Source organism: Electrona antarctica (assembly GCF_951216825.1).
Source record: "Electrona antarctica genome assembly, chromosome: 15".
Classification (NCBI taxonomy): domain Eukaryota; kingdom Metazoa; phylum Chordata; class Actinopteri; order Myctophiformes; family Myctophidae; genus Electrona; species Electrona antarctica.
Window position 1 is genome coordinate 17,973,817 of NC_136796.1, and position 11,954 is coordinate 17,985,770.

Sequence of the window (11,954 nt, forward strand, 5' to 3'; positions counted from 1 at the left end):
AGGAAGGAGGAAGCAGGCTACATCCCATCATCCATCAAGATCACCAAATGTCTAGAAACGTTATGACACATAATATCACAAGACTTCACCAGAAGAAAAATAATGAAACTGAAATCTCAGTAGGCCTATACATGGCATAATGTAAGTGTACTGTAAATGAAACTGAAAGTGTTGTCAGCAGTATATTTGTCTCATGAGCAACAATTCCGGTGAAGAACTTGAAAAGACACGTTCACTACCTCCTGCAGGAGACTTGGATCAGATCTGAACCCTAGGAAAGGCATACCCGCTACACTAGGCCTATAGGGCGGCCCCAATTAAGGCATGTGTTCTACCCTAACCCACGACAAAGGCAACCCCTCAGTTTAACTGATATAGAATGCAAAAAAATCAACAGTTCTTGACATTTACGTGCGTGAAGCACTTTAATGTCTACGATATAGACCCATCGTTGCTTACCTTCACATCCGCATTGGAGGCGGGCCAATTATGTGCTGACCTCCTTCAGGACATCACAAGGCAAAGGGGGGCGAGCAACACTGACCTCAAGTGGTTATTCAGTGAACTGAACACTGCTCTGGTTTTGGGCTTCATTCTCGCCCCTCCCGTTTGTAATGCGGGAGCTGACCTGGGGAAACCTTCTGGGAAGGGTGGGCACTAGAGAAATCTGGGCACCAATTTTTGGGGAAGAGTGGGCACTAGAGAAATATGGGCACCATTTTTGGGGGAAGAGTAGGCACTATAGAGTAGGATGGGCACGCGAAAGAGTATAGGCACCATGCTTGATTGGCTATAACCTTAATCCTAAACCTATCATTTCAGTAAAACTATGCCTACGTACCTAACCTTAACCTCATAGAAATATACCTTACATTAATAAACGAAACAAATGTGTCTGTAATGCAGTAAACAATAATCAAATAAACAATAATCACATAACAGGGAAGACAATTACTAGACAATAATCTAGTGACAATAATCACTAGACAACCCGGCCTGGGAGAGATCTGTGCTCAGACAAGCAGACTTTTCTATTATGTAGATCAGGGGTGCCCAAAAGGTTGATCGTGATCTACCAGTCGATCACAAAGGCTGTGCAGGTAGACCGCATAACATGCCCCTGGCCTAAAATATAAATAATTTAAATGAAAATTGTATTTTTTATTTTTGCCATATGCCACTTGAATTAAGGTGACTTGATTGATTGACATCAAAAGGGGCCTGCCAGCTCAAACCCACAATGCAATATTTCGTTTTCAAGAGTGTTGCACACAAATGTCAGTAGCATTACAAAGATACATATACAAAAAAAGGAAATCCCCCTTTATTTCCCATTCCGTGCATTTGTCTGATATGACAGAGCCCCCATTCCTAGCAGCGTGCATATGTGCACAATGCACATGCATCCATGCACGCTTACGAACGCCACACTGAACGCCATGCTGAAATTGAAAGTGTAGGCCTACACCATCACAACAAAATCTGGATTGTTAGTTTAACCGCAGCAGCTTTGCATCTTTATTGTCGGCATGTCTTAAAAATAGGGGAACATTCGGCAAAAAACAACATTCATCTACATATTTTCACTATTATGCATGGTTTAAGTGGTTAATGGAAGCCAGTCATCCAAAATGGAAGAACAAGAAACCGGCATTGAAGGAAATGAAGGACACATGAAGTGCAACTATGCAAATATTAATATTCCATTACATGGGTGTTGTGTTGTCTGCACCATTCAGAATAACACAGCAGAGAAACCTTCACACATTACAGGGGCATTACGTAAATATAATTTCATAATGACAACAGCAACAAGCGTCAACAAGCGTCAAGTAAATAGCAAAATGTGCATCATCATCATATGAAAACAATGGCCAACACAAAATATGTGACCGTCTACGTCTCTACTTCAACATATTATTTTGGATAGTTTTCCAGAACAAATAAAGGAATTTACAATTGCACTTATTAAAATCAATTATAATCAACCTACAACTGTGCTTCAGAAAAGGAATTTTCTTTGCTAGAACTGGTGATCCCTGGGTTTGTGTTGGTCTGAGGCAGCCCTTCAGTTAAGGCTTTCTCCAACACTTTGAGGATAGACCTGCGAAATACATCCTTGAAATCCTGACTCATGAACACATACAACAGCGGGTTCAGGCAGCTGTTGAGAAATGCCAGGCAGATAGCTATGTGAAACCCAATGTAGAGCACATTGTCCATCGTTTCACTGTGATATCCCACCAAGATAACCACTAACTGAATCTGTTCCATGATGTGAAAGGGGGCCCAGCACAGGAAAAATGCTGTGATAACAGCTGCTATGATTTTGAAGGGGCGACCTGAGTGGCTGGCCAGAGAGTGATTCCTCCTGAGCCGGTAGATGATGACAGAATAGCAGGAGACGATGATGGTGAAAGGGACCACAAATCCCATGAGGACGCGCGTGATCATCATGGCCCCATGTCGAAACTTCCACAACTGGATCACTGCAAGTGTACTGTTACTATAGTCATCGGTGAGTGCATAGTTGTTAAAGCAAATGATGGTGTCCTGCCTGTCCTCATCAGGGCATGTATCCATAAAAACAAAGTAAGGGGAACTAAGAGCGAAGGCCAGTACCCAGACACCTAGAGTCACACAAGTCGCCTTTCTGACACTGCGGTGGTTTTTGGCCAACACTGGCCACACCACACATACACATCTGTCAACACTGATGACCATCAGAATGTAGACGCTGGCAAACATGTTCGTGTAGAGAATGGAATGGTACAGTTTGCACATAAATTTGCCAAAAGGCCAGTGGAAGTCCAGAGCTCTTTCTGTGATGACCAGGGGCAGGAACGCTGCAAAGAGGAAGTCGGCCGTGGCGAGGTTGAGATACCAAACAGCGTTGATGGTTTTCTTCATTTTGAAGCCCGTCACCCAGATGACAACTCCGTTCCCCAACACGCCAAGCACAAAGACCAGACTGTACAATGTGAGGGACACGATCTTGAGGGATTCATCACCGTCGACTTCAGTGTGTTCTTCTTTATAGTCATAATACTCCTCAGTGGTCATAATCTCCATCGTCCTACAAAACAAAGGTACATGCTTTGTTTCATCACACCATTCCGTAATTGAGCAATTGAGTCTAAGTCCATAATAATGAACCATACCATAATGTATAAATCATGGATAAGACTTGGATGGTTATTCGTCTAAACTGCTCAATTATCTTCGTTCTCGCACAAAGCTCAGTAAGGCTCCGTGAGCATTCATAATGGCCGAAAAACAGTTGATGAAACTTAATTATAGACAGTGAGAGAGATAAAATAAAAAAAAGAATATATACCTGTATCAATGTGTTGAAGTGATATCAGCCAGAGAAGTGTCTTCTTCAAACTGTAGTCAGTGAATTATGCTGAGGAGCTCAAGGTGTGATGCAATGTCTGATGTCAAGTCAGACGTACGCAGGGGAGGGCAGGAAGGAGAAATCATTCTGGGAATTTCGATGACAGCTACACACACACACTTCACACACACACACACACACACACACACACACACACACACACACACACACACACACACACACACACACACACACACACACACACACACACACACACACACACACACACACACACACACACACACACACACACACACACACACGTATACCTATATGTATTGTAACGACTGATGGACACAACTCAGGAGCGGAAGTCAGGTTTGCCTATTCACAAAGGCATTTATTGAACATAAATTCAGAAGGTCAGAAATGAACTTCTCTTTCTTTCTGCTTTTCAGGGGAATGCAGTCAAAGGTAAGATTTCAACACAAAGTTCATTTCCCTGTGAATTTGTCACAATTCAGTTGAACAGTGCTAAGGTTTAAACTTACTACAGTTCAGGATCCCAAAAATAGCACAAAAAAAATTGCAGATCTTTGCTACTTTTATGTGACATAATAGAATGACGAAGTAGTAGCTACATTAATTTATGAAAAAAGTTAAAATACGGATAAAAAATGGGTTGCAAAATCGTGGGATAAAAAAAGAGAGCTGTGAATTGACCCACATCACTGTTGAGGAAATGCTCACCATGAGTCACCACACCAGAGTGGTGTGAACATTCCATGGCCCATTTCTCACAATGTGACATTTGATGGTTTTATGTCTAACCTCCTTAAAGACTCTCAGGAAATGACACTATTCTCTTAAAGTGTCAAGTGTTTTGTCAGTGCTCTTTTTTATCTTGTGCAAGGAGTGTAGTTTGAAGATAAACTAAACATTTATTTTAATTATTGCAATTCGGTCCTACTGACCATAAACATATTTGTTTATGGTGATTGTATTTGTAAACTGGTGAACTGACTGTGAATGTTTAGCCACTAGCTAGTCTGTGGTTGTGTGATTAAGTTGTGTTGTTGAATCTGATAAGAGTGCAATAGTTACTCATCTCCAAACTGAATTTACTTCAGGATAAGTAACAATAGCAAGGTTGTTGTCACCACTGTCTGCATGTCGTCATCTATCTCTCCTGATCGTCCACTAGATGTCAGTCTTGTCTCTCCTGCCCAGTAGAACATGTCAGTCATTGCTCTAAAACAAAGTGATACAACTGTTATGTATCAATGTATGATCAATACAGTATTCGGCTGTATTTCATTTCAACATCACACATATTTGACATTGTGATATTACATTGTGATAGTGTAGATTTGTAACTTGTAAGTTATAATATAACCAGTAAGACGCCCTGAGGGCGAGAAGCGACCTCGTCCTTTAGGGCAAGGTCAATCATTCTGAGCTGGTCGAGTCATCATTGTGATGTCAGAACATCATTGTGATGTCAGAACATCATTGTGATGTCAAAACAGGCCAGCTCCACATATGGAGATCTAGAGGTTTGATGAGTTAAGATCAACATGGAATTAATTCTGTAGGCCTACTGGCCATATGGAGCGTGTCTTGAGTATACATGGAGCTCCCTGTATGGCCATCCAGGATTTGATGAGGTCAGTGTTGTGATCCTCATATATGGAGATGGCCATATATGGTGCGTGTCACGAGGCGTGACTGACGGACATGGAAATGCAGGTTTTCATAGTAAACTGCGACCTACAGTCGCAAAACAGTAAAGTGAATATCTGTTTTCTCAAGCAGTGCATTCAATTGTATTTAACTTTAATCAAATAATATTTAATTTATGTTACAATTGAATGCTATATTATAGCTTGCCTAAAAATAAAGAGTACTCACTGAATGGTATGGTATAAAAAAGGTCATTTGTAAAGGCTAGTGGGCTATGAAAGACAAAAGTCCACAGAGTTGTTAAAAGGTTTTGCACACCTACTGTTTTGCACACCTACTGGGGCCTGGAACAAGTGCGTAGGAGCAGGCAGTCAATGCATACGAGATAGGGAAAATAGAGAGATCCGAACACAATGTCTTCACTTAGAGAAAAAAGAAGGGGTTTTATTGCAAATATGTTTATGGTCAGTAGGACCGAATTGCAATAATTAAAATAAATGTTTAGTTTATCTTCAAACTACACTCCTTGCACAAGATAAAAAAGAGCACTGACAAAACACTTGACACTTTAAGAGAATAGTGTCATTTCCTGAGAGTCTTTAAGGAGGTTAGACATAAAACCATCAAATGTCACATTGTGAGAAATGGGCCATGGAATGTTCACACCACTCTGGTGTGGTGACTCATGGTGAGCATTTCCTCAACAGTGATGTGGGTCAATTCACAGCTCTCTTTTTTTATCCCACGATTTTGCAACCCATTTTTTCACCCAGTGTCAATAATGTAATCCTGGGCGCTACACTTCCTCTGCCAACCTGGGGAGGGCAGCGGACTGAGCTCATGCTTCCTTCTATGCATGAGGAGTCCAAGCTGCTTCTTATCACCTGACAGGGGTGAGTTTCCCCGGTTGGCCGTAGCACGTGGAAGGAACACGTTATTTCAACCAGTCCCTCCCCCAGGCTGGCCAGGGGGAGGTAGTTTAGAGACCAGGATTACTGCATGTTTTTTGTGAGGGTACCTACCTAGGGGACACGGGGAGAACATGCAAACTCCACACAGAAAGGCCCTTTCATCAACTCCCCAATCCACAGCTCTCAACCAACCACCACAGAGTCTAGAGGTTCGAATCCACCACGGTGGGTTTGTTGAACATCTAACAAACACAATTGGCCCGTGTTCACAGTGTGTCATCCATTTGTCGAATGTTTAATCGGTTGTACTGCTTGTACTGTACTCAGTGAAGTATTCAATCAATCTATCAATCAATAAATTAAAGTAAAGGGGAGGCAAGCCAGGCAGGGAGGGTGATATTTGTCAGGAGTATACAAGCTATACTCCTACAGGCTCGGAATAGGCTATACGCAGAAAGGTGTGTGGGGAGGAATCAAATGGCATAATGACTAAATTGTGGAGAAAATGGGGTTAAAAGCAACACAAATAATATTCTCCTCATTGACTGACATTGCATGGTGGTGATGTCTCAAAGTCTCTTTTAGTAGGCTACATAAAGACCACAGAGTGGATTCTGAATTTTAACATCACAACAACCCAACATGGCATAAAATAAATGGCAACTTTGAATATTTTAATTACAAGCTTGCAAGCATGATCTAACATGTTGTGAGCTTGTAGATCAACGTTTTTGGGTGAGTCATACGTACGTATACATCAGGCTTCAGTGTCAGATTGTCCAGATTGAAACCAAACCACGTAGGAATGTGATTCAAATCTGATTCTCAACAATCTGTTTCTGTGTGTTTTTCTTGTGGGTGTCGGCGTGCCGAACGGTTAGGGTCTTTGGGCTGGAAAATGTTGAAGACCCCTGGTCTATATTATAACATCATGTGAAGCATTTTCCACATTTTTATTTGTATATAATAATTCTGTTGCAAGAAAGTCACATTTTTGGAAGAGTGACATCCTGTGGGTTTAAGCAAAATTGTGTTGTGTTGTTCAAAGGCCCATAATGTGTTCATGTTTTTTTTTGTGTGAGTATAGCGATGTATAGCGATTTGTGTGAATTCTGAAGAAAATCTGTAGGCTATAGTGAAACAAATCGAGTTAGGCAGAAATGAGCATGACCTATGGGCAGTGGCTTCATTATCCCAGGAATCCAGGGAATTTTTTTAGAATAGAATAAAAAAACGTTTGATTCTATTCTATACCTGTGCCTCAGACATGGCAATCACTTGACTGGTGACCCCTGGGTTTGTGGAAATGTTGGTCTGAGGTAACTCTTCAGTGAAGGCTTTCTCCAACAATTTCAGGATAGACCTGCGAGCTTCATCCTTGAAATCCTGGCCCATGAACACGTACAACAGTGGATTCAGGCAGCTGTTGATGAATACAAGGCTGACAGCTACGGGTAACCCAATGTTGACGAGGCTGACAGCTAAGGGTAACCCAATGTTGAACACATTATCCAGCAATTCACTGTCCTCTCGGAGATTAACCAACAGAATTTGTTCCATGATGTGAAAGGGGGCCCAGCAGAAGAAAAATGTGGTGACAACAGTTGCTATGATTTTGAAGGGGCGACCTGAGCGGCTGGCTAGAGAGCGATTCCTCCTGAGCCGGTAGATGATGACAGAATAGCAGCAGACGATGACAGTGAAAGGGACCACGAATCCCATGAAGAAGCGAGTGTTGATCATGGCCCCAAGTCTAAAAGTCCACAACTGTTTCACTGCGGGTGTACTGTCATCTGTGAGTGCATAGTTATCGAAGCACTCAATGATGTCCTTATCACGGAAGGACTGCTTTGTGGTCCTGAAGATGAAGTAAGGGGAGCTGAGAGACATGGCCACAACCCAGACACCCAGACTCACACAAGATGCCTTTCTGACACTGCGGTGGTTCTTGGCCAACACTGGCCACACCACACATACACATCTGTCAACACTGATGACCATCAGAATGTAGACGCTGGCAAACATGTTTGTGAGGAGAGTGATGAAGTTCAGTTTGCACATGAATTTGCCAAAAGGCCAGTGGAAGTCCAGAGCGATTTCTGTGATGGTCAAGGGCAGGAACGCAGCAACAAGGAAGTCGGCCGTGGCGAGGTTGAGGTACCAAACGGTGTTGATGGTTTTCTTCATTTTGAAGCCTGTCACCCAGATGACAATTCCGTTCCCCAACACGCCGAGCACAAAGACCAGGCTGTAAATGACGAGGGATACGATCTTGAGGGATTTGTAGAGTTCATCCTCCCAGAAAGAGCCCTTTCCACCAGACACCATGGTTTCATTGTGATAGACAGCAGCTGTGGTCATAATCTCCATCGTCCTAAAAAGTATAATAACAAAAAAAAGCAGTGCATGCTTTGTTTTATCACACCATTTCTTAACTGTCTTAATTTCTTACAGTTGATGAGTCAATTCACACATCAACATTTACAACCCTTATAAAGGGAAAGTGATATATGTATGTTAAAATGAGTGTTGATACAGTAGCTCTATATACCCATAGCAACAATTGCCTTTAACTGTCTAGATAAATAGATACCTGTTTCAATGTGTTGAAGTGATGTCAGCCAGAGAAGTGTCTTCTTCAAACTGTAATCAGTGAATGTTGAGGAGCTGTTTTGTCCATAAATGTGTAATGCAATGTCTGACGTCTATATTTATGTCTGTGTATTGCACAGGATTGACACTATCTCATATTGATAAACCATGCAGTATTGCACTGCACAGAATTATGGCAGTTTTTCCTTCTGTGTCCGGAAACTGATTACAAACAGTTTGTAATCAGCTGCCAATTTGCTCATCAACTTCCTGTTTAAATGTGTTCAGTAGATAAGCGTCTGCTCTGCAGTGTATGCAGTATTACAAAAAAAGTGCCTTAAAGGACTGTTCCGTGAGTGCTGAGATTTATTGTAAATCTATGGACCACTGAGATTCATAATCAGTGGCAGGGATTCACACTGACGGTGCAGATGACAATGACATAGTCTTGGACACGACATAGTTTGGTAGCGTGGAATTGAGAGGGAAGCCGTCTCAAGTGAACTTGAACCACAAGAGACACCACTGAGCGAGCTAGAGCCAGCAAGTTGCCGTGTTGAATGTTGCGAAGTTCGCTTGAGCCAACTCAGCTCCGTTCGAGTTGCGACCCAATAGGCAGAGAATAGTAAATCCTCGTCCCCCCTACAATGAACACAGCGGAGTGCTCCCTACCCCACTGACCTTCATTGCAGCTCAAAAGGCTTCCGAACACACAGAGAAAACCCCAGAAATCCACTGAATGTTCAAAGCTCAGGTTGTTTGTATGAGGTCATAAAACCTTTAAGTCCAAAATTCTGAACTAACCCTTTAAGATCAATGGCAAGAAAACAAAAGTAATGTCATGCAACATGGAAGCCAAAACGATTGCTATTGCACATAGTGTGGGATTGTGAGGTGGGCGGTGGCTGCCATCTTATTGCTTCTTCACCTGCTACCTCCAACATCCAAGAAGACAGTGTTCATTAATTTGTTCATTTGTTTATTTGAAAATAGGCCAAATCTCCAGCTGGGGAGTGGGGTCCACACAACAACATATTACAAAACACAAACAAATACAACATTAAATTGCATTAATTGATTCACATTATGGTTACATCAATATTAATATAAAAACAGATTTATTTTAGATGCAGATGACCAGTCGTCCGGTGAAACATTTTCCATTGGTATTGGTATATTTTAATTTATAAAGCCGTATAATTTCCTCCAAATTCGACTTGGTCCAAAATGGTCTAAACCTCAGGTCAAATGCTTGGCTACGGTGTGTAGTACCAGCATTCAGGGGGGGGGGGGGGGGGGGGTAAAAAAATGTCTGGCCTTCTTTGGCCCTTGGTCATGGAACGACCTACAGTCAGACTAAAATTGGCTTTGAAAGTTCCCTTGAGAAGTTTCAAAAGGATCATCTGAGATGTACAGTCCAACACCTGCACATGTTTGGATATGTACTAGCCTATGTTCATGCCTATATATTTATATTTTGTACATTGTGTATTTGCCCTGCCACTAAAAGATTAGCACTTAGCACTGGTGATTGTTGTATTTATTTCATAGGTACTTTGAGGTGTACCATGGATGTTTTTTTTGCTGTTCCAAAATATGACATTTACGATGTAGTATTGAAGTGTAATTTTATGTCTGCCTCTTGGCCAGTTCCCACTAAAAGAGAAGCAGTCTCAATATGATTTTACTGGTTAAATAAAGGTTAAATAAAAATAAATAGAAAATGTGTACTGTACATAATATGTTGCAAGAAAGTGTTATTGTTCTGTGTTGTTCAGAGGCCCAAATGCGTGCTTACAATTTGGGATAGATTGGACAATGTGTTTTGTGAGATAATGTGTAGCGAGTAGCGAGAATTTGTGAGTTTGGGGCTAACTCTGTAGACTAGCGAAAAGTCTGTTTTGAAGAAAGATTTAGTTAGACAGATATGAGCATACCTATTGGTGGTTGCTTGATTATCCCAGGAATCCAGGGAAAATACACTTTTGATTCTAGTCTATAGGCCTACCTGTGCCTCAGACCAGTCAGTCTCTTGACAGGTGGTCCGTAGGTTTGTGGAAGTGTTCATCTGAGGCATCACTTCAGTGAAGGCTTTCTCCAACACTTTGAGGATAGACTTGCTAAATACACCCTTGAAATCCTGACCCATGAATACGTATAACAGCGGGTTCAGGCAGCTGTTGATAAATGCCAGGCTGACAGCTATGGGTAACCAAATGCAACCAAACGGGTAAACCACATTATCCAGCATTTCACTGTCCTCTAGGAGATTCACCAACAGAATTTGTTCCACAACGTGAAAGGGGGCCCAGCACAGGAAGAAAGCAGTGATAACAGCTGCTATGATTTTGAAGGGGCGACCTGAGTGGCTGACCAGCGAGCAATTCCTCCTGAGCCGGTAGATGATGACCGAATAGCAGGAGACGATGGCTGTGAACGGGACCACGAATCCCATGAGGAAGCGAGTGATGATCATGGCCCCAAGTCGAAACTTCCACAGCTGCATCACTGCGGGTGGACTGTAGTCATCAGTGAGTGCATAGTTGTCAAAGCACTCGATGATATCCTTATCACGGAACGAGGGCCGTGTGTCCATAAAGATGAAGTAAGGGGAGCTGAGAGCCAAGCCCACTACCCAGACACCCAGACTCACACAAGATGCCTTTCTGACACTGCGGTGGTTCTGGGACCACACTGGCCACACCACACATACACATCTGTCAACACTGATGACCATCAGAATGTAGACGCTGACATACATGTTCATGTAGAGAACGGTAGGGTACAGTTTGCACACAAATTTGCCAAAAATCCAGTGGTAGTCCATAGCTGTTTGTGTGATGACCAGGGGCAGAGAAGCTGTGAAGAGGAAGTCGGCCACGGCAAGGTTGAGGTACCAAACAGTGTTGATGGTTTTCTTCATTTTGAAGCCTGTCACCCAGATGACAACTCCGTTCCCCAACACGCCGAGCACAAAGACCAGGCTGAATATGGTGAGGGACACGATCTTGAGGGATTTGTAGAGTCTGTACTCTTCATTGTCCTGCCAGAAAGAACTGTTTCCACCAGACAGATCCATGGTGTCATTGTGATAGACAGCAGTTGTGGTCATAATCTCCATCGTCCTAAAACCGAAAATAACAAAACAAAGGTATATGTGCTTTGTTACGATTTCTTAATTGTCTTACATTGTCTTAGGTGCAGTAGGTGATTTATTTTGTTATTATACATTTTTTAATAAGTGTTAAATTGCTCTATATTCTGATAGAAATCATTGCTCGAGACCTTGATGCTAGATAGGAGAGTTTGGAGGGCAACAATTCAGGAATCCCAAGTTGCTGTTGGCTAGACCGCACTTTCGCAACGGATTCGCAACGCAACAACTCATTGAGTGTTTGTTCAGTAACAGCGGTCTCCCGGTCTCTCCATGC

General features: G+C 42.3%; 3 protein-coding genes across 3 annotated transcripts; all 3 read right to left on the reverse strand.

The window, feature by feature from the left end:
• Positions 1-1,896: 1,896 nt before the first annotated feature.
• LOC306937972 (chemerin-like receptor 1) lies at positions 1,897-3,072 on the reverse strand (the record flags this gene model as incomplete). Its single annotated transcript, XM_079521995.1, has 1 exon — positions 1,897-3,072. The coding sequence occupies one exon, from the start codon at positions 3,070-3,072 to the stop codon at positions 1,990-1,992; it is 1,083 nt and encodes a 360-aa protein (XP_079378121.1). The 3' UTR covers positions 1,897-1,989.
• A 4,107-nt stretch (positions 3,073-7,179) lies between these two features.
• On the reverse strand, positions 7,180-8,301 carry LOC306937973 (chemerin-like receptor 1; the record flags this gene model as incomplete). Its single annotated transcript, XM_079521996.1, has 1 exon — positions 7,180-8,301. The coding sequence occupies one exon, from the start codon at positions 8,299-8,301 to the stop codon at positions 7,180-7,182; it is 1,122 nt and encodes a 373-aa protein (XP_079378122.1).
• Positions 8,302-10,519: 2,218 nt separating this feature from the next.
• On the reverse strand, positions 10,520-11,602 carry LOC306937974 (chemerin-like receptor 1; the record flags this gene model as incomplete). Its single annotated transcript, XM_079521997.1, has 1 exon — positions 10,520-11,602. The coding sequence occupies one exon, from the start codon at positions 11,600-11,602 to the stop codon at positions 10,520-10,522; it is 1,083 nt and encodes a 360-aa protein (XP_079378123.1).
• Positions 11,603-11,954: the final 352 nt, after the last annotated feature.